This window comes from Panulirus ornatus, chromosome 67, assembly GCF_036320965.1.
Source record: "Panulirus ornatus isolate Po-2019 chromosome 67, ASM3632096v1, whole genome shotgun sequence".
NCBI lineage: Eukaryota > Metazoa > Arthropoda > Malacostraca > Decapoda > Palinuridae > Panulirus > Panulirus ornatus.
In genome coordinates this window covers 1,456,382-1,478,239 of record NC_092290.1, presented here as the reverse complement: position 1 = coordinate 1,478,239, position 21,858 = coordinate 1,456,382, and the positions used below count along the sequence as shown (strand labels likewise).

General features: G+C 38.6%; 3 protein-coding genes across 3 annotated transcripts in view; 2 read left to right on the top strand and 1 right to left on the bottom strand.

Moving 5' to 3' along the window:
- Mt2 (methyltransferase 2) overlaps positions 1-20,855 on the top strand; it is a 27,452-nt gene extending 6,597 nt beyond the window's left edge. Inside the window, exons 3-6 of the mRNA XM_071658773.1 lie at positions 3,609-3,792; positions 3,959-4,142; positions 5,704-5,811; positions 20,718-20,855. Of these exons, the coding sequence (XP_071514874.1) occupies positions 3,609-3,792; positions 3,959-4,142; positions 5,704-5,811; positions 20,718-20,741 (500 nt within the window). The 3' untranslated portion in view covers positions 20,742-20,855. The remainder of the gene's footprint in view (positions 1-3,608; positions 3,793-3,958; positions 4,143-5,703; positions 5,812-20,717) is intronic.
- The window catches only part of LOC139747032 (uncharacterized), an 8,999-nt gene continuing 2,711 nt past the window's right edge, over positions 15,571-21,858 (bottom strand). Inside the window, exons 4-8 of the mRNA XM_071658774.1 lie at positions 21,094-21,228; positions 20,366-20,531; positions 18,803-18,912; positions 17,387-17,455; positions 15,571-16,437 (exon numbers count right to left, since the gene is read on the bottom strand). Of these exons, the coding sequence (XP_071514875.1) occupies positions 16,372-16,437; positions 17,387-17,455; positions 18,803-18,912; positions 20,366-20,531; positions 21,094-21,228 (546 nt within the window). The 3' untranslated portion in view covers positions 15,571-16,371. The remainder of the gene's footprint in view (positions 16,438-17,386; positions 17,456-18,802; positions 18,913-20,365; positions 20,532-21,093; positions 21,229-21,858) is intronic.
- LOC139747029 (uncharacterized) overlaps positions 20,793-21,858 on the top strand; it is a 14,668-nt gene continuing 13,602 nt past the window's right edge. Inside the window, exon 1 of the mRNA XM_071658768.1 lies at positions 20,793-20,933. The gene's annotated coding sequence lies outside the window, so the exon portion shown is untranslated. The remainder of the gene's footprint in view (positions 20,934-21,858) is intronic.

Here is a 21,858-nt window from a genome sequence, read left to right as displayed (position 1 = left end):
CAGCAGCAACATTTAGCACTTGAAAAGAATCCTAGAGTTTCAGTTCCCCAGATGATGGGAGATGGTAGAACCCCGACATTTGCCCATGATAGTCTTTAGTGATGATGAATTGATGTATGTTAAACTGTTACCTTAAGAAAAAGTTCTTTGCATATCATTTATCCACAGGTGTTGACAAACCAGCAATAATTCAGGCATCCACAGCACATGAAATATAAATTTAAAGCCTTTACAGTGACTTATAAAGTTAGTTAACTTGATTTTCATTTAAGACTAAACTATTCCTTTTTCAAAATCTTCCATTCTGGTGACCCACCTAAATTTTCTTAGCTCCATCTTTTTACACCTTCTACAAATATAGTTTTATGCTCTTGATACTGCTACTGCATCCATACTTTTATATGTTGAATGCAAAAGCACCCTTTTTTTCTGTATCCAGAGATGCACTATCTCAGTTATACAGTAACTACTGTATAACTGAGATCTACTGTATAACTGGCAGTAGGAAAAAATCCTACTGTATCAGTTATCTTAATCACACAGAGGAAAAGGTAAAGCTCTTATGGTAGGCACAATTGTTGATGGTTCAGGTCATTGTACAATCATGTTTGTTTGCTGATTTTGACAACTTACAGTTCAGCTGTGGGTGCTCATTGTGGTAAATTGCTAATTATCCCTTGAGTACTAATTATTTTGACAATTATTTGATGGATGTTGAACTTGATTTTCATCATAATAGGCAAATGGTGTTAATTAGGATTTACAAGAGAAAAGAGTGGAACGTTAGAGATAAAAGTTGATGGCTCAGGTCATTGTGTAGCAGATGATAAAAGTATATAAAGCTGTGAATAACATACTATTGAAAATTGTGTAAATTTAACATAACAGGAGGTCAAGAGAAAGGTGTAAGAGGTGAAAAAGAGGGCAAATGAGAGTTGGGGTGAGAGAGCATCATTAAATTTTAGGGAGAATAAAAAGATATGTTGGAAGCAGGTAGATAAATGCGTAAGACAAGAGAACAGATGGGAACATCGGTGAAGGGGCAAATGGGGAGGTAATGAAAAGTGGTGGTGAAGTGAGAAGGAGATGGAGTGAGTATTTTGAAGGTTTGTTGAATGTGTTTGATGATAGAGTGGCAGATATAGGGTGTTTTGGTTGTGGTGGTGTGCAGAGTGAGAGGGTCAGGGAGAATGGTTTGGTAAACAGAAAAGAGGCAGTGAAAGCTTTGTGGAAGATGAAAGCTGGCAAGGCGGCAGGTTTGGATGGTATTGCAGTGGAATTTATTAAAAAAGGGGGTGACTGTGTTTTTGACTTGTTAGTGAGAATATTCAGTGTATGTATGGTTCATGGTGAGGTGTCTGAGGATTGGTGGAATGCATGCATAGTGCCATCGTATAAAGGCAAATGGGATAAAGGTGAGTGTTCAAATTACAGAGATATAAGTTTGTTGAGTATTCCTGGGAAATTATATGGGAGGGTATTTACTGAGAGGATGAAGGCATGTACAGAGCATCCGATTGGGGAAGAGCAGTGTGGTGTCATAACTGGTAGAGGATGTGTGGATCAGGTGTTAGCTTTGAAGAATGTATGTGAGAAATATTTAGAAGAACAGATGGATTTGTATGTAGCATTTATAGATCTGGAGAAGGCATATGATAGAGTTGACAGAGATGCTCTGTGGAAGGTATAAAGAGTATATGGTGTGGGAGGTAAGTTGCTAGAAGCAGTGAAAAGTTTTTATCGAGGATGTAAGGCATGTGTACGAGTAGAAAGAGAGGAAAGTGAATGGCTCCCAGTGAATGTTGGTTTGCGGCAGGAGTGTGTGATGTGTCCATGGTTGTTTGACTTGTTTATGGATGGGGCTGTCAGGGAGGTGAATGCAAGAGTTTTGGAAAGAGGGGCAAGTATGCCGTCTGTTGTGGATGAGAGGGCTTGGGAAGTGAGCCAGTTGTTTGCTGATGATACAGCACTAGTGGCTGATTTAGGTGAAAAACTGCAGAAGCTGGTGACTGAGTTTGGTGAAGTGTGTGAAAGAAGAAAGCTTAGAGTAAATGTGAATAAGAGCAAGGTCATTAGGTTCAGAAGGGTTGAGGGACAGGTCAATTTGGAGGTAAGTTTGCATGGAGAAAAACTGGAGGAATTGAAGTGTTTTAGATATCTGGGAGTGGATTTAGCAGCAGATGGAATCATGGAAGTGGAAGTGAGTTTCAGGGTGGGGAAGGGGGTGAAGGGTCTGTGAGCGTTGAAGAATGTGTGGAAGGCAAGAACGTTATTTCAGAGCAAAAATTGGTATGTTTGAAGGAATAGTGGTTTGAACAATGTTATATTGTTGCAAGGCATGGGCTATAGATAGGGTTGTGCGGAGGAGGAGGGATGTGTTGGAAATGAGATGTTTGAGGACAGTATGTGGTGTGAGGTGGTTTGATTGAGTAAGTAATGAAAGGGTAAGAGAGATGTGTGGTAATAAAAAGAGTGTGGTTGAGAGAACAGATGAAGGTGTATTGAAATGGTTTGGTCACATGGAGAGAATGAGTGAGGAGAGATTGACAAAGAAGATATATGTGTCAGAGGTGGAGGGAATGAGGAGAAGTGGGAGACGAAATTGGAGGTGGAAGGATGGAGTGAAAAAGATTTTGAGCGATCGGGGCCTAAACATACAGGAGGGGGTCAGGTGTGCAGGGAATAGAGTGAATTGGAAGGATGTGGTATACTGGGGTGGGCGTGCTGTCAATTGATTGAACCAGGGCATGTGAAGTGTCTGGGATAAACCATGGAAAGTTTTCTAGGGCCTGGATGTGGAAAGGGAGCTGTGGTTTTGGTGCATTACACATGACAGCTAAAGACTGAATATGAACGAATGTGACCTTTTTTCTCTTTTCCTAGTGCTACCTCCCATGCGTGCAGGGGAAGGGGGGGTGCCATTTCATGTGTGGTGGGGTCGTGATGGGAATGGATGAAGGCAGCAAGCATGAATATGTCCATGTGTATATATGTATATGTCTGTGTGTGTAAATGTATGTATATGTTGAAATGTATAGGTATGTATATGTGCGAGTGTGGGCATTTATGTATATACATGTGTATGTTGGTGGGTTAGGCCATTCTTTCGTATGTTTCCTTGTGCTATCTTGCTAACGTGGGAGACAGTGACAAAGTATAATAGATATGAATAAAATAAACATAACAGATGAATGCTGTTATCTAAAAATGCAATTAGGGAATTGATGTGAGCGAACGAAGCCTTTCTTTGTTCCTGATGCTACCTCACAAATGCAGGAAATGGCAAACGTGTGAAAAAATGTATTTCCATTAAGTGAAACGAGAATAGAGTCTCATCAGAGAGCTACTTCCATAACAGGAGTCCATCCTGTCACTTTTACTGAATGTAGCACATCTATGAAGGTGTGTGAACCTCTGGATCATTGAAAAGTGGGTCTTGGTAGTTATATGATAACATTATATAATCATCTGCGTTACTTCCACACTTAACTTTAATCTTCCTGCTTTTTCTCTCAAGCCTCACTGTCTGTATGTATACACATCTTGTTTTTATGTGATGACTTCAGCTGGTAAGTCTTAAATGTATAAGGTAGTGGTAATTTTTACAGAGAGTGAACTTCCTTTTGAAATCGTGGGGACCTATGAGATAAATACAACAGCACTGGAAGTGTATCGCCATAATTTTCTTAGCACAAGCAAGCCTCACAACATTATGGGTCTCACTGTGGAGGACTTGATAAAGCTTAATCCAAGCATTATCATGATGAGTCCACCCTGTCAACCGTTTACTAGGTCTGTATTTTTTTTCCAGTTTTACAGTGTAAGAAGTTAAGAATTTACAAAGTATACATAACGGGAAAAATTTTCACTTAGTATTAAAAATTCTTTTACTTATGTTTATTATTTTTAGGTCTTATACATTTTTAGTTATGTATTTGTGATGAGATCATTGTGTCAGGCAGGGTTTGAAACGTGATGTGGGAGATGCACGTACATCATCTTTCTTGCACCTACTTGGTCTCCTGGAGGAGGTTCCTGAGCCACCAGACAAGTTACTCTTGGAAAATGTTGCAGGTTTTGAAACATCCCTGGCGAGAGAAAAATTGATTGATGCACTGAGAAAAAGGAATTACATATGGCAAGTAAGTGTTTTTGTGTAAGCTTTCAAGGGAAATATAAAAGTACTGGTATAGATATTGAAACATAATACTTGAAGATGGTTTGAACATGCAGAAAGAAATCAAGCCAGGGAGTTTGCAAGGAGACTGAATGATGATGTGATAAAAGGGGTTGGAGTGAGAGGAAGACCATTTCCACTGGAGGGAAAAGAAATGTGGAAAGAATACATGGAGTGGTGTAAGTGAGGGGGGGGGGGTGATGTAAGGACAGGGATAAGCAGAGACTTCCTGTGGCCACCCATTTGTTGGGTTCACCCTTTATCGAGAAACACAATTGCAGTCCCATCTTCTAACACTACCACATTTCATCTTGTGCATGCTTTTCACTGCCTCCACTCTTTTCCCCATCCGTTTTTTCTGTGGCATCACATTTCATCATATACAGACCTTTCACTACCTCTACTCTTTTGATCATCCCATTTCTTGTGACTCTTTTCATGTCCCACCTCTTCCCAAAGATATCACTTCCTCTGACACATATATCCTCTTTGTCAATTTTTCCTCACTCATTCTCTCCATGTGACCAAACCATTTCAATACATCCTCTTCTGCTCTCTCAACCACACACTTTATATTACCATACACCTCTCATACCATTTCATTACTTACTCGATCAAACCACCTCACACCACAAATTGTCTTCAAACATCTCATTTCCAACACATCCACCCTCCTCTGTGCAACCCAATTTATCTGTATATGCAAGGAATAGAGTGAATTGGAACGATGTGGTATACCGGGGTCAATGTGCTGTCAGTGGATTGAACCAGGGCATGTGAAGCGTATGGGGTAAACCATGGAAAGGTCTGTGGGGTGTGGATGCTGAAAAGGATCTGTGGTTTTGGTGCATTACACGTGACAGCTAGAGACTGAGTGTGAACGAGTGTGGCCTTTTTGTCTTTTCCTGGTGCTACCTCGCTGGAGGGGGTGGGGGGTTGCTGTTTCCTGTGTGGTGGGGTGGTGATGGGAATAGATGAACGCAGCAAGTGTGGATGTGTACCTGTGTATATATGTCTGTGTATGTATATGTGCATGTATGGGCATTTATGTATATATATATATATATATACATTTTTTTTTTTTTTCTTTGTCGCAGTCTCCCGCGTTTGCGAGGTAGCGCAAGGAAACAGACGAAAGAAATGGCCCAACCCACCTCCATACACATGTATATACATACGTCCAGGGCCATTTCTTTCGTCTGTTTCCTTGCGTTACCTCGCAAACGCGGGAGACAGCGGCAAAAAAAAAAAAAAAAAAAAGATGTATGTATGTATGAGTTGTTGGGCCATTCTTTGTCTGTTTCCTTGTGATATCTCACTGATGTGGGAAACAGTGATTAGGTATAACGTATGAATAAATAAATAAGATAAATGAATATAGTATATTCTTTTTTCTCTTGTTCCATGGATATGATTTCATCCAAATACTGATTTTTTCTAAAGCTAAATTTCCCATTACATGATACTCATATAGTTGTAAATAAATCTGTTTCACCATGCTTTCATCGTGTGACCTCCTTTCACAGGAGTTTTTGCTGTCTCCCACTCAACTGGGAGTCCCCAACTCTCGCCTGCGATACTACTTGCTGGCGAAGCAGAAACCGGCTACTTTCAGCTTCACCTTATGTGATAAGGTATGCATATATTTCATTATGTGAAGGTATGTATTTAGTGTATCATTTAATGGAATGAGTTGAAGGATGTGGAATTAAGGAATATGTTAATTGATGTTTTTAAGCTTTTGAGATAAAACCACATTTAAGCTTTATATTTTTTATGTTGTGTACATTAAAGAGAGCCTTAGAATGTCAAAGAATTGATCTTAGATAGCCTTCAAAAGGCCTTACATTTGTTCAGCTTTCAGGTACCATGGATAAGTAGTGAAGATGGGAATTTTTTTTGTTCTTATTTCAATACACACAGTATTGATTGTGAAGGCAAGTGAATATGAATATGTAAATATGTATATATGTATATGGCTGTGTGTGTGTATGTATATGTATATATGTTGATGTGTTTATATATGTTTATGTGTGTGTATGAGTGGATATGTCTTTCTTCGTCGGTTTCCTGGTGCTATCTCGCTGATGTAGGGGACGGCAGTCAAATATGATAATAATAATAAAAGATATTTTTTCATACTTGATTGCAGTTTCCTACATTAGCAAGGTAGGAATAGACAAAGAAAGGCTGCATTTGCTCATATCCATTCTCTGGTAGTCATGTGCAGTGCATCAAAGCTATAACCCCCATAACCTTAGTCATGCCCCACAAACCTTTTTATGGTTCCCCCAGGCAACTTGACATGCTCTGGTTCAGTCTGTTTGCAGCACATCGACTTATCTATACCACATCCTTCCAGTCTTCCAGTTTACTCTATCCTAAGCATGCCTTTCACTCTCCTGCATGTTCAGGCTCTGGTCACTCAGAATCTTTTTCTTTTCATCCTTCCATCTCCAGTTTGGTGTCCCCTTCTTGTTGTCCCCTCCACTTCTGACATGTATATATATATCCTCTTTGTCAGCCTCTCCTCACTCATTCTCTCCATATGTCCAAATCATTTTAGCACTACTTCAGCTCATTTAACCACACTTTTTTTATTACCACAGCTTTCTCTTACCCTTTATTATTTAGTGGATTAAACAACTCACACCACATATTATCCTCAAACATTTCCATTCCAGCACAATTGTTCATCATAGCAGAACCTCATCCATAGTCCCAAGCCTTGCATCAATACCACATCACGGGGACTATTAATGTATTTACCTCACCCCATCCATAAACAGATTGCATAGCCATGGTGACATCACACTCCTCTGCCATGGACCAGCCTTCAATTAGAACCTCTCAATCTTATCTCCTCCTCCTTGTACACATGCCATACACCGTTGATAAAAACTTCTCTGCTTTTAGTAGGTTTTCACCCACACCATATTTTTGTAAGATCATACATTTGTATGACCTTCCGCATGGCCTCTCTTTCATCCATATCAAGTGCTTTCACCAGATCCATAAATGCCACATACAAGTCCTTCTGTTCTCAGTATTTCTCACACATTTTTTAAAGCAAATAAATGATCCACACATTCTCTACAACTCCTGCATTCTCATTTTTTATCCCCATTCTTATGATTTGTACATGCGTGCACTCTGTCATTTATCACTCTCCCATACAACTTACTTGGTACACTCACCTTTTGTGCTCTTGCCTTTATAAATGGCAATGTACATGCATTATGCCAATCCTCAGGCACCTCACATTGATCCATACATACATTGAAAATCCTAACTAACTTATCAAGAACAGAATCACCTCCTTAAGAAATTCAACTGCAGTTCTATCCACTCCAGCACCTTATCTCATTTTATCATGTGCAAGGCTTACATCAGATCTCTCTTCACTAAATCACTCTTCATGAATCTCATTTTTACATACCACCCAGCCCTAGACACCTTACATATGCCACCCTATCATCAAACATATCCAACAATTTTTCAGAGTATTACCTACATATTTTCTGCATGTTTTAGTAGGCACCTAAGAGGGATGGGCGATAGGGGGCTTAAAATTTTCCTGTCCTTTATTACCTTCCAAAAGTAGAAACAGAGGAAGAGGAGTTTATTTTTAGTCATCTGTTCCTGATGGTACCTCAGTGTATGGGACATAGCAAAAACACATGAAAAAAATGTATACTTTTGAGAAGATTACTTTTAAAGCTACTAATTAGTTTGATGGAAATTGGCAGGGGTATTTAGGGATGGTATGGATGGTTTTCTTTTTTTATCTTGAGCTAAGTTTCCTGTTCCTTTCTTGTCTTAAATACAGACACAATTTTAGTAGTGGATAGTATGACTACATTTGAAAATATGAAATTGGTTCACAAAAGAAATACATGTGTTTACATCGATTGGCTTGAACATGGAAGAATTTTGAAAGTGTATTTTCTTGGTAAGTATTTTAGCTCTTTACCTATAGTCTATTCCTAAAGACCATCATATCATGACTGAATAGAGAAAAAATTTGGCATAGTTGTGATGTAATTTTTTTCACAAGTGCTGAGTCTCTGGGAACACCTCCCATGTATGCCTTCCCTCCTTTTTTTTGTGTTCCCTCTAGAATCAGTCTTTGTCACCTATTATTTTTCATGTTTTTTACATTAACATCCTCCTCTTTCCTCACAAGCTTATATGTAAATATTCCGTATCACTTCAGTTATTCATTCTATGTATTTTCATTGGGGTCACTGAACAACCCATAGGTTGACAGCCCTGCATTCATTTACAGTGGTTATTGCAGGGTTACTGAGGGCAGTTTTTTTTCCATGCCTTCTTAGTGATGGAAAAGACATCTGTAGGCTACTCATTGGTATGATAAGTTAGGTGGATATTTAAACTGGTTGGAAATATTAAAACATCAAGGGAAGTTGGCCACTATTTCCCAAGAGGACATCAGTTGATATGAACTGCTGTTTTAGGGGTAACATACTTAGAACCTAAACCTTTTTTTTTTTCCTTCTGACTCACTTAAGTACCTTTGGTTCCATATGCTGCCATGGTCACTCTAAAATACCTAAAGTACTGTACTTTCTCCAAGTCCTTTCCATTTGAATTCATACTCAGACCAGCCTGTCTCACTTTCTTGCTCTACTTCAGTCCTTTATTTATGTTCACATTTACTTTCATCTTTCTCCTGTTGCCTACTTCCAGACTGTCGCAAGTTTATGGAGTTTGTCTATGGCATCTGTCACTAAAACTGTTATTTGATAACAGCAAGTGACTCGCCTTTCGTTCCTCCTCTTCTCTGTAGTGACCACACACATCTTTGACTCACCTCAACTGGGAACCCCTCAACCTACTCCATTCCACCTTGCAAATATACCTTACTTCTCCCTGCAAAAAGTCTTTACTACACTTGGTAGCTTTTCATTTACCCAATATACCTGTATCACCGTTCATAAGGTGTCTCCCTAGTAGTAACTTTTCATTTACCCCGTATACCTGTATTACCGTTTATAAGGCGTCTCCCTAGTAGTAACTTTTCATTTACCCAATATACCTGTATCACCGTTCATAAGGTGTCTCCCTAGTAGTAACTTTTCATTTACCCAATATACCTGTATCACCGTTCATAAGGTGTCTCCCTAGTAGTAACTTTTCATTTACCCAATATACCTGTATCACCGTTCATAAGGTGTCTCCCTAGTAGTAACTTTTCATTTACCCAATATACCTGTATCACCGTTCATAAGGTGTCTCCCTAGTAGTAACTTTTCATTTACCCAATATACCTGTATCACCGTTCATAAGGTGTCTCCCTAGTAGTAACTTTTCATTTACCCAATATACCTGTATCACCGTTCATAAGGTGTCTCCCTAGTAGTAACTTTTCATTTACCCAATATACCTGTATCACCGTTCATAAGGTGTCTCCCTAGTAGTAACTTTTCATTTACCCAATATACCTGTATCACCGTTCATAAGGTGTCTCCCTAGTAGTAACTTTTCATTTACCCAATATACCTGTATCACCGTTCATAAGGTGTCTCCCTAGTAGTAACTTTTCATTTACCCAATATACCTGTATCACCGTTCATAAGGTGTCTCCCTAGTAGTAACTTTTCATTTACCCAATATACCTGTATCACCGTTCATAAGGTGTCTCCCTAGTAGTAACTTTTCATTTACCCAATATACCTGTATCACCGTTCATAAGGTGTCTCCCTAGTAGTAACTTTTCATTTACCCAATATACCTGTATCACCGTTCATAAGGTGTCTCCCTAGTAGTAACTTTTCATTTACCCAATATACCTGTATCACCGTTCATAAGGTGTCTCCCTAGTAGTAACTTTTCATTTACCCAATATACCTGTATCACCGTTCATAAGGTGTCTCCCTAGTAGTAACTTTTCATTTACCCAATATACCTGTATCACCGTTCATAAGGTGTCTCCCTAGTAGTAACTTTTCATTTACCCAATATACCTGTATCACCGTTCATAAGGTGTCTCCCTAGTAGTAACTTTTCATTTACCCAATATACCTGTATCACCGTTCATAAGGTGTCTCCCTAGTAGTAACTTTTCATTTACCCAATATACCTGTATCACCGTTCATAAGGTGTCTCCCTAGTAGTAACTTTTCATTTACCCAATATACCTGTATCACCGTTCATAAGGTGTCTCCCTAGTAGTAACTTTTCATTTACCCAATATACCTGTATCACCGTTCATAAGGTGTCTCCCTAGTAGTAACTTTTCATTTACCCAATATACCTGTATCACCGTTCATAAGGTGTCTCCCTAGTAGTAACTTTTCATTTACCCAATATACCTGTATCACCGTTCATAAGGTGTCTCCCTAGTAGTAACTTTTCATTTACCCAATATACCTGTATCACCGTTCATAAGGTGTCTCCCTAGTAGTAACTTTTCATTTACCCAATATACCTGTATCACCGTTCATAAGGTGTCTCCCTAGTAGTAACTTTTCATTTACCCAATATACCTGTATCACCGTTCATAAGGTGTCTCCCTAGTAGTAACTTTTCATTTACCCAATATACCTGTATCACCGTTCATAAGGTGTCTCCCTAGTAGTAACTTTTCATTTACCCAATATACCTGTATCACCGTTCATAAGGTGTCTCCCTAGTAGTAACTTTTCATTTACCCAATATACCTGTATCACCGTTCATAAGGTGTCTCCCTAGTAGTAACTTTTCATTTACCCAATATACCTGTATCACCGTTCATAAGGTGTCTCCCTAGTAGTAACTTTTCATTTACCCAATATACCTGTATCACCGTTCATAAGGTGTCTCCCTAGTAGTAACTTTTCATTTACCCAATATACCTGTATCACCGTTCATAAGGTGTCTCCCTAGTAGTAACTTTTCATTTACCCAATATACCTGTATCACCGTTCATAAGGTGTCTCCCTAGTAGTAACTTTTCATTTACCCAATATACCTGTATCACCGTTCATAAGGTGTCTCCCTAGTAGTAACTTTTCATTTACCCAATATACCTGTATCACCGTTCATAAGGTGTCTCCCTAGTAGTAACTTTTCATTTACCCAATATACCTGTATCACCGTTCATAAGGTGTCTCCCTAGTAGTAACTTTTCATTTACCCAATATACCTGTATCACCGTTCATAAGGTGTCTCCCTAGTAGTAACTTTTCATTTACCCAATATACCTGTATCACCGTTCATAAGGTGTCTCCCTAGTAGTAACTTTTCATTTACCCAATATACCTGTATCACCGTTCATAAGGTGTCTCCCTAGTAGTAACTTTTCATTTACCCAATATACCTGTATCACCGTTCATAAGGTGTCTCCCTAGTAGTAACTTTTCATTTACCCAATATACCTGTATCACCGTTCATAAGGTGTCTCCCTAGTAGTAACTTTTCATTTACCCAATATACCTGTATCACCGTTCATAAGGTGTCTCCCTAGTAGTAACTTTTCATTTACCCAATATACCTGTATCACCGTTCATAAGGTGTCTCCCTAGTAGTAACTTTTCATTTACCCAATATACCTGTATCACCGTTCATAAGGTGTCTCCCTAGTAGTAACTTTTCATTTACCCAATATACCTGTATCACCGTTCATAAGGTGTCTCCCTAGTAGTAACTTTTCATTTACCCAATATACCTGTATCACCGTTCATAAGGTGTCTCCCTAGTAGTAACTTTTCATTTACCCAATATACCTGTATCACCGTTCATAAGGTGTCTCCCTAGTAGTAACTTTTCATTTACCCAATATACCTGTATCACCGTTCATAAGGTGTCTCCCTAGTAGTAACTTTTCATTTACCCAATATACCTGTATCACCGTTCATAAGGTGTCTCCCTAGTAGTAACTTTTCATTTACCCAATATACCTGTATCACCGTTCATAAGGTGTCTCCCTAGTAGTAACTTTTCATTTACCCAATATACCTGTATCACCGTTCATAAGGTGTCTCCCTAGTAGTAACTTTTCATTTACCCAATATACCTGTATCACCGTTCATAAGGTGTCTCCCTAGTAGTAACTTTTCATTTACCCAATATACCTGTATCACCGTTCATAAGGTGTCTCCCTAGTAGTAACTTTTCATTTACCCAATATACCTGTATCACCGTTCATAAGGTGTCTCCCTAGTAGTAACTTTTCATTTACCCAATATACCTGTATCACCGTTCATAAGGTGTCTCCCTAGTAGTAACTTTTCATTTACCCAATATACCTGTATCACCGTTCATAAGGTGTCTCCCTAGTAGTAACTTTTCATTTACCCAATATACCTGTATCACCGTTCATAAGGTGTCTCCCTAGTAGTAACTTTTCATTTACCCAATATACCTGTATCACCGTTCATAAGGTGTCTCCCTAGTAGTAACTTTTCATTTACCCAATATACCTGTATCACCGTTCATAAGGTGTCTCCCTAGTAGTAACTTTTCATTTACCCAATATACCTGTATCACCGTTCATAAGGTGTCTCCCTAGTAGTAACTTTTCATTTACCCAATATACCTGTATCACCGTTCATAAGGTGTCTCCCTAGTAGTAACTTTTCATTTACCCAATATACCTGTATCACCGTTCATAAGGTGTCTCCCTAGTAGTAACTTTTCATTTACCCAATATACCTGTATCACCGTTCATAAGGTGTCTCCCTAGTAGTAACTTTTCATTTACCCAATATACCTGTATCACCGTTCATAAGGTGTCTCCCTAGTAGTAACTTTTCATTTACCCAATATACCTGTATCACCGTTCATAAGGTGTCTCCCTAGTAGTAACTTTTCATTTACCCAATATACCTGTATCACCGTTCATAAGGTGTCTCCCTAGTAGTAACTTTTCATTTACCCAATATACCTGTATCACCGTTCATAAGGTGTCTCCCTAGTAGTAACTTTTCATTTACCCAATATACCTGTATCACCGTTCATAAGGTGTCTCCCTAGTAGTAACTTTTCATTTACCCAATATACCTGTATCACCGTTCATAAGGTGTCTCCCTAGTAGTAACTTTTGTACAGTTTTTTATCTTTTCAATTGAAGACTTGAATCATGAATTGAATCCAGTTTCATTGATAACAGAGGTTAATGTTCTGCAACATGCTGACATAAAAGTTCAAGACATACTATCAGCAATGAATATAATTAGTTGATAAAATGGCAGGCTCTGATAGGTTTTATCTGAGGGCTAAGAATGAGGTTAAAAATGAGATAGTTATGCTTTTGACTGCTCTCTTCAATACATTGCTTGCCATGGGAAAAGTTCCAGAGGAATGGAAGTTTGCCTCTGTAAAGTGATATTCAAAAAGGTAATAAGTCACTGCCTAGAAATTATTGTGCAATTAACTTAATGTTTGTAATTGGAAAACTTATGAAAAACATAATTCAAGGCAAAATTGTAAACCAAGCTGAGTTAAGCACAGGGCTATTGGAATCATGTATGAAGGAGGAAATGACTGCTTGGGGTCAAAACTAGATAAACTTGGTGAAGTTTGAGGCATAGGGCTGCTAGGTTTAAGGAAGATGGGACATGGTGCATCTTCAGTCAAGAAGGACCTAATCATAGGTACAACATGAAGCTGGAAGTAAGCAGAGGGGCATGGGATTAATAAAGTCAGGGAACAATGGGACTTGAATCTGAATGAAGCAGCATATGATTACTTAGGTCATGTTGAATATGCTATGGTTTAAACAAAGGTCTTTTAGGGTCAAGTAAGATAGGACATGGTGCAAATGCTGTCAAACAGGACCTAAAATTAGTTATGGGTACAGCATGAGGCTAGAGTCAAGCAGAGGGGCAAGGTGTTGCTTCAGCAGGAATCAATAGGGCCTGAATCATTGTTTGCTGGAGCAAGGGAAGGAAAACCATAGGGCTGCTGGGGTCAGCTAAACTGGCTATTTTGAGTTGCTAGGGTTGACCACAATGGCCGTCAGTATTACTAGAGTTGAAACCTTTAGTTATCAGAGGTATGGATATCAACCTTGATGGCTGTCATTGTTGTGAGTATTTACCTTAGTGGCCATTAGGATTGGTAAGAAGAGCACAGTACTTCTTATATCAAATGAATAAGGTGATTAAACTGCTGTGGCCAAGCAGACTGGCACCTGGAGCAGCTATGCAGCCATTTTTATGCACAAGGGTAATTGTTAGTTTTCATTATAGATGACCAGTATAATAACATTAACTTCTTTATGTATTGTTGTTTCTTGCACAGCAAGGTAATGCCAGGAGCAGATGAAGAATGACCTCATTTACTCTTTGGCTGTCATATGCATGGTTTCCCCTGACTAGTTCATGTGCCTTGGTTCAGCCCTTAGACATCACTCCAGGTTAATCTGTCCCATGTACACTTAATACCCTCAACGATGAGCCTTGAACAGCACTCAAAGCATCTTTCATTCAGTGTTTCTTTCCCTTTGTGGTTTCCACCACCTTGTTCCATCAGTTTCATTCATTTTGTATGTATGTCCAATCCATTTCAGTACACCCACTTCAACTCACGTACATACTTATCTTATATCTGCACCTCTCCTTACCTTATCATGTATTCGGTCAGCCTTCTTCACACCTTATATTATTCTCAGACATTTCATTTTTAACACATCCATTGTCATCTGCATTTTTTAATCTGGGGCCAATGCCTCTCATCCGTGCAACTCCATTGGTACTACTGTACCATCAAACACACCCAAATTTGCCCTCAGACAGCGAACACTTTCTCCTTGATTCCTCCATTCAAACTCACACTCCCCAGCGACACTTGATAACCTTAATTTTTTTCTCAGTAACTTCCACTTTTCTCCTGTCACACACACACTGTATCCTTGTTAAGCCCATATAAATACATTTGCTAAAGAAGATGGGTTATCTGATAGATATAAATACATTTGCTAAAGATGGGTTATCAGATAGATACATTTCTTCACATTAAAGGGTTTCAGCAGTTGGGACAGCATGTGTTCAAAAGTCAGAAGAGTATCTGTCACAAGGGCTTGGCTGTAGATAGTAGGAACTGGTTTTTGTTTTATTATATGTATGTGATGATTAGAGAGTCGATATATGGAAATGTGGCCGTTGGTACTATGTACCTGAAATAACCCCGTTAATGCAGGAAAAACAATTATGTAAAAAAGAATAATGATTTTGACTGTGCTTTTGAGCTGTTGAAATTGATTTATGGAAGCTGCCCTTTTTAATTTTTTGTGGCCCATGTGTATAGGCTTATTGATGTTGATTCCATGCTTTTACTATTTATAGGTGATGTTTCCCAATTCACTGTTTTTCCTATGTGTCAAGAGAGAAATTTGTATTATATTGATGAAAAATGTGTGTTAAGGAATTAGGGTTAAGAGAAACAGCAAATACATATGATACACAGGTTCTTTATTCTGTGGTATTTGATTAGTTGTGATTACAGTATGAATAGGATGACAATGAATCTCCATGGGAAATGCTTTTAACCATATATTGTCAGAGAATAGTGGAAAATATTTTTCATCATCTGCATTGTTGCTAATCCTCCTCTTTGCGTGTTACTTAGTAGTAGGAAGTATTTCCTGCTTGCTTCAACATTACATGGTCAGGTGACTTCCAGAAAATATTCAGTGACCCAAGCACCTCAGGGTCCTGATAGTAGTGATACTTACACATGGGAATCAGAAATATTCTTTATGAAGCAGTTTAAATGGCTTTAACTGTTCTTTTATGCTACTGCATGAATTACATTTACAAAAGAAGAAAAGTAACTTTCTGGTGGCATTTTGAATGTGTTATTGAATGCACATATCAGTTAATGCTGTATGATTTGATTAAAAAAAGATAGGCTAAGAATAGATTAAAGCACTTTTTTACAGATATTAACGGGTGAGTGCAAGTATATCTTGTCACTCCATTACTTATTTATACTAGTGTATGTCATGATGCACCATTGTTCTGTGCCAAGGAAGGTTATGAACTTATCCAAGTTCAACCTGCAGGAAAATTAAGCTGATGGTGCTCTTTTAGGTAGTACAATGGTTCTTATAGAGATTAGTAGGTGGGTGCAAATATATCTCATCACTTCATTACTGTATGATATATACTAATACCAGTGTATATCATGGTGCACCAATGTTCTGCTCTAGTGAAGGTTGTGAGCATATCCAAGTTCGTCCTGTAGGAAGATTAAGCTGATGGTGCTGTGTTGGGTAGCACAGTGGATGAGATCTTGTTGAGGCTTTCCTGGAACATCTGAACCAAAGTGTTTGTTACCAGCAAGCATACTAAAGACCAAACTTAGATATACTCATTAGAAAGGAGAAATGCAGCAATAGAAAATGAATCTTTCTAATATCTTTAACTTCTGTTTTTGTTCACTTTTTCCCCCATGGCAAAGCATATCTCAATCAAATACTGACCCAGGTTAAAGGAAAAATTAAGGGGAAACAATGCAGAAATTAATCAGGGCTCCATGGGTGTTTGTTGACCTGACTTAAGGCAGAAATGTTATACAGCAGGAGGGAGAGATGAAAGGGGGAAGAGAATTTCACATCTTAGCTGTTCTAGGAAAGAATGCGATACCATAATGGTCGATCATTGAGTGGCTAGTCTTCACACACAAACCTGGGAAAGCAGTAGCCAAATGTTCCTCAGATCCATGACTTGGAGATAGGACACATGTAACATGTACACAGCTCACAAGAGTGGCCAAAGTAATATTCTTTCTTAGGGATTGGCTGCACTAAGTTATTCTTTTCAGGGGAAGGAAAGGTTTGGGTTTTTAGTCAGACAAAATAGGTGAGAAGGTATCAGTGCTCAGAGGCACGCTTCCTTAGGGCTCGAGGAGGTATACCACTTGGGCCATAGACCTTGTCCACCTATAAGAGGATTAAAAGTAGAATCATCCCAATGGAATATGGAAAAGAAAGTCTTGCTCTTATTAAGTAGATCTTAAGACATGAAATCATATTCATGTCCAAAAGAAAATAAACTGTATTTAAGAAACTTTGCTGCCAAGACTGGAACTAATTTACCTAGTTCAGTAATTTAGATTATAAAAGGAGTAAGATTTAGATGAGGTCTAAGGATATGGGTTTGGAAGGGAAAAAAAGGAATAGGGGAGGCTACAGATGAGTGGAAGAGAGTTTGATTAAAAAACAGCAGAATAGGTGAAAGAAGGGTTACAAAGGACATAACTTACCCAGGCTGGTATAGGATGTAGGGAAGAGAGTGACATATCAACAAATGTCTGCAGTTTCTTAGTACCCTCCTGTAAGAAGTGAACACTGTATTAGTATATTATCAGTATCCAGAAACGAACAGAAGAAAGAGGCAAATGAAGTATCCTCCAAAGACTCAGATTGGGTTGTCTGAATATGCATGGATGTAATCAGTGTGAGAAGAGAGGTATAGGTTCTATGTTTGATGAGCATAACCTTCATATTTTGGCTGAGTAAAACTAAGGGGGATAGGTTGAATAGTTTGAGTGTGCTTGGACAGTTGGAGTGATTGTTCACTGAAGGTGATTGGAGGTGTAAGTTGGATTCATGTCTGTCTGGGGTTAAAAGAGAAGGGAAGACTTCTGTGTAGATGTAGACATTCTGTTCTGGGTGAGCCTTTGTTCCATTTTCTGTAATGTAGTTTGATGTTTGATGTTGCAACAGTTGTATCAGAATGTTTTGATTTAATTGTGAGGTTGTCTGCATATGAGAGAACCTTCATGTTATGTATTGCCAGAGGTAATGGGAGGTCATATAGGAGGAGATTGAAAAGGGATGGAGAAAGAACCATTCCTTGGGGAACTCCTTTGTAGGGTTTAAGGGTTTTAGAGGTAAAGCCATTGTGAGTGATTTTGGCATGGCAGCACACAGGATATTGGTCAACCACTTTTTTCATTGTGGAGGGTAGTGTTTAATTATCATGTATAAGATATGTCAAGCGAATGGCAGATGCTTTGTTTTTGTCTGTTGCCACTAGTATTGTGGAGGATGGGATTTTGTTTGGTTGAATCCATCTAGGATGTGTTTTAAGGTCAGTGTGCATTGTGAATTGGTTGGGTGTGAGGTCATGTTGTGTAAGTGAGTGGGATATTTTGCTTCACTGTGTTGTAGATCAGTTTCTCACAGTTTGGATACTGAAGACCAAATTGATATAAGACAGTAAAAGGAGAGAAGTGGGATGGTTTGAAGGGCTTTAGTAGTGGCATTATGTTAGCAACTTTCCAGAAGTTAGGGATTATGTTTGTAGCCAGGATTAATTGAAGTTTTCTGTCAGTGCTTGTATTGCAACTGGGCCTAAGTGTTTTATGCCAACATTTGATATATTGTTAAAGCCTGTTGCAAGAAAGTTCTTTTAGGTTTTAATTGCTTTGCTTGTATTAGTGTGAGTGAAAGCTGGATGGGCATGTCATTTTCAAAATAAAATTTCTTACATTTAGACAGGTTCAACTTTTTTTTTTTTTTTAAAGAAAACTGGGTGCATGAATGAAGTTTTGCAAAGGGAAAATCTTAAAATTGAACGAATATTCTCTCTCTCTCTCTCTCTCTCTCTCTCTCTCTCTCTCTCTCTCTCTCTCTCTCTCTCTCTCTCTCTCTCTCTCTCTCTCGTGTGTACTCACCAAATAATGCATAAGACAAATGCCCTTCAGAATGTCTACAGCAAGAGGCCCTATGCCATGGAACGGCATCTTGTGGCCCATCATCCCATACTCATATACGAGGTTCCTTGCTGCACAAGTATGGAAAGGTTAAACAATTTTTTTAATTTGTATTAGACACTTACTGCTATACAAGATATGTGGCATTTGTATAAGATAGGAGCTTGTCATCTACCTGCTGTTTAAGGAAGGATACAAGTAGATTGGTTCATATATAAATCATGAGCCATCAAACTGGTTTTAGGCATTTGGCTATAATATCAATCTGCTTGTCTTAACAGAAAATACCTCACCTCCTGGATATGTATTGTTGCACTAGAAAGCTCTCTAATATACGGGATATCCTACCTTTGTGAAATAGCCCTTCTGGTGTGCAACATACCCTGATGTTGGGTTAGACACCATTTACTTTTGATAAGAAAGCATACTACAGAATTAGATAGGTTACTTTTGTGTTAACTAAATTACCAGTCCTGTTTTAGAAACCATAGCTCATCATCATACTGTGTAAGCTGTTCAACTCATTGTTATGTAAGAGGCCTGAGCATTATGCAAAACCCCTTCAGTACATGAAGGATTAATTTAAAAAGAGCATTTAGCTGTTTGGTGTAGTACCACAAAGCATATTGCTAAGAAAGGTATCTTTAAGAAACTTGCTCTTGTTTGTAAATGTACTCATTTTAACCCTTTTGGCTACATGTTGTCCAAATATTCACAAGACTGTGCAGCAGCTTTTAGTCTGCAAAGGAACACTGCACAACCTGACAAGTTGAGAGTAACAAGTGCATATTTATTTGGCACATAAGGACATTCACTAAAAGACAGTTTACATTGCAGTGTTATCAGATGGAATACCATTCCAGATGCATTATCTTCAGCTTTATTGCTAAATGTCATGTTTGTCAGGCCTTAGTGCAGGAATTTTTGGTGCTGGACCTCCCTCTCTAAAACTCGCACCAAGTGATTGAGTTAATTGTAAAAGAGAATTGGTTGTTGCAACGGAGTTCACTAATTATGGAGACTGTATTGCTGTGGCCATCCGTTTGAGGAGTTCTAGGTGGCAACAGGCATAAGAGATATAGAAGTGGCACTCCTGATATGTACTAGAGACGTCTTTATTTGTGACATGCAGACAGTGACAATTAAAGCAGTTTCTTGCTTAAAAGTGTCTTATGTAATACATAAACACATCCTCAAGAACATTTGTGTATTATATGTGAATTTTTTTAAATAGAACATCAAGATAGGCATGCATATCCAAACAAGAGGCTCAAAATCACTTTTGACTTTTGAAAAAAAGTATGTACAGAGTGTAATAAGCAGAAATGTACAGCACCAGATCAGTAGAAATATGCTTTCCATTTTTTTGGGGGGATTAGTATGATAAATGGATGTATGTTGCACTTATACTAGAAGAGTGTACCCTTCCGGTGTACATGCCTCTAGGAAGACCCGAGTTATGCATCATTCACTAGAAGATATTAGACTAAATGGTAAATTTATGAAAGTTATCTAACTACTAACCTCCCAGTTGATTGAAAGTAGTCCTTGTTTTTAAAAGGGCCTGGATCTTGGTTCTGTTATTGGCCTTGGGTTTAGGTATTTTGAAGTTTTGGAGGTGCCAGTGCTCATTGGCTGAGTCGACCTGGAACCTCTCGAAGCAGTCATTGTCTGGGGCTTTCAATGTATTCTGTAGAAATGTATCCAGCCCAGCATTTTGTTACTGCCACTATATTTGTATTACATTCAAGCATTTCCTTCTATATATTTTCTATATTATTAAATATTTCCTCTCAAACTTGCAAGATACACAATTCATATTACTATTTCAGCTACAAGCAACATAACATTAATTGCAATGATGTATCTTTTTCAGACATGGATAACATATCCAAATTAGAATAAGTGATGTCATGGCAACAGCCGCAAGGAATGCCATAAAAGCTACTGATGTTACTAGGCCATCCACAAGTGACTTTACTATTTTAGCCAAAGGTGATGATCACCTTACTACCACATGTGACATCATTGCTCATTATAAGTGCGATCATTCCTGCTACAAGACCTCACAAGTGATGTTACCAAGCTGAATGTAAGTGATATAACTTTACTACCAATGCATGTTGCCACCGTACTGACCATTTGACATCCCAGACAGAAGTTAGTACACCTTGCTAAATATACGTGATGCCACCATATCAGCTGCTGATGATGCTACCAAATTAGATGTAGGAAATCAGAGCAGGACTTACCTTGAGTGGGTTAGTATTGATGAAAAGCTCTTGGGCCATGATGGAGAAGACAGCGCTAGGCCCATCCTTAATAACCTTTGAGTCTTTTACTTTTTTCAGCACAGCACCACCTTTCTTGTACAGGAGCTCAGCCCTCTGGTGGGTTACAGTAGGAAGAGGGAAAGATACACAAGTTATGTACAAATCTGATGAGCACTTGAGTGCCAAATGGGGTACATGTTTGACAGGTTAAGGTACCGAGTGAAAAGGTAAATACTTTGTTTACAAGTTATACAAGTAGTAGGTTAAGTACATGAGTGACAAGTCATGTATGAGGGTGATAGATTGGGTATGATTGCCGTGGGTCAAGCACACAGATGAACTCTGTGGTGCACTGGTTAGCGTCCCTGACCCTAACATTCACAGGGTGCCCAGGGCCGAGTGCGTAGGTTCAAATCCTGGTTGATCCACACACAACCCAGCTGTTCATCCACCATTATGGGTTGGTCAGTAAAACAGATGGCCTTGATTACCACCTTGACCCAAGAATGGCAGCACCTACAGTATCACTCACTGCTTACTAGAGCCAGACTCAGGTGGACAGGAAACTGAGATACAATAGTATACTGGTATAAATGCAATAATTGAATTCTAAAAAGAAATGCATGGAATAAGTAAAAGCCTTTATGTTAAACATACACCAAATGTTTCTTATTTCACTCAAATGATAGTTTTTACATTTGGAGAGTTTCCTGGCACAGAGAAGTAACGAATGGTTGTATGGTT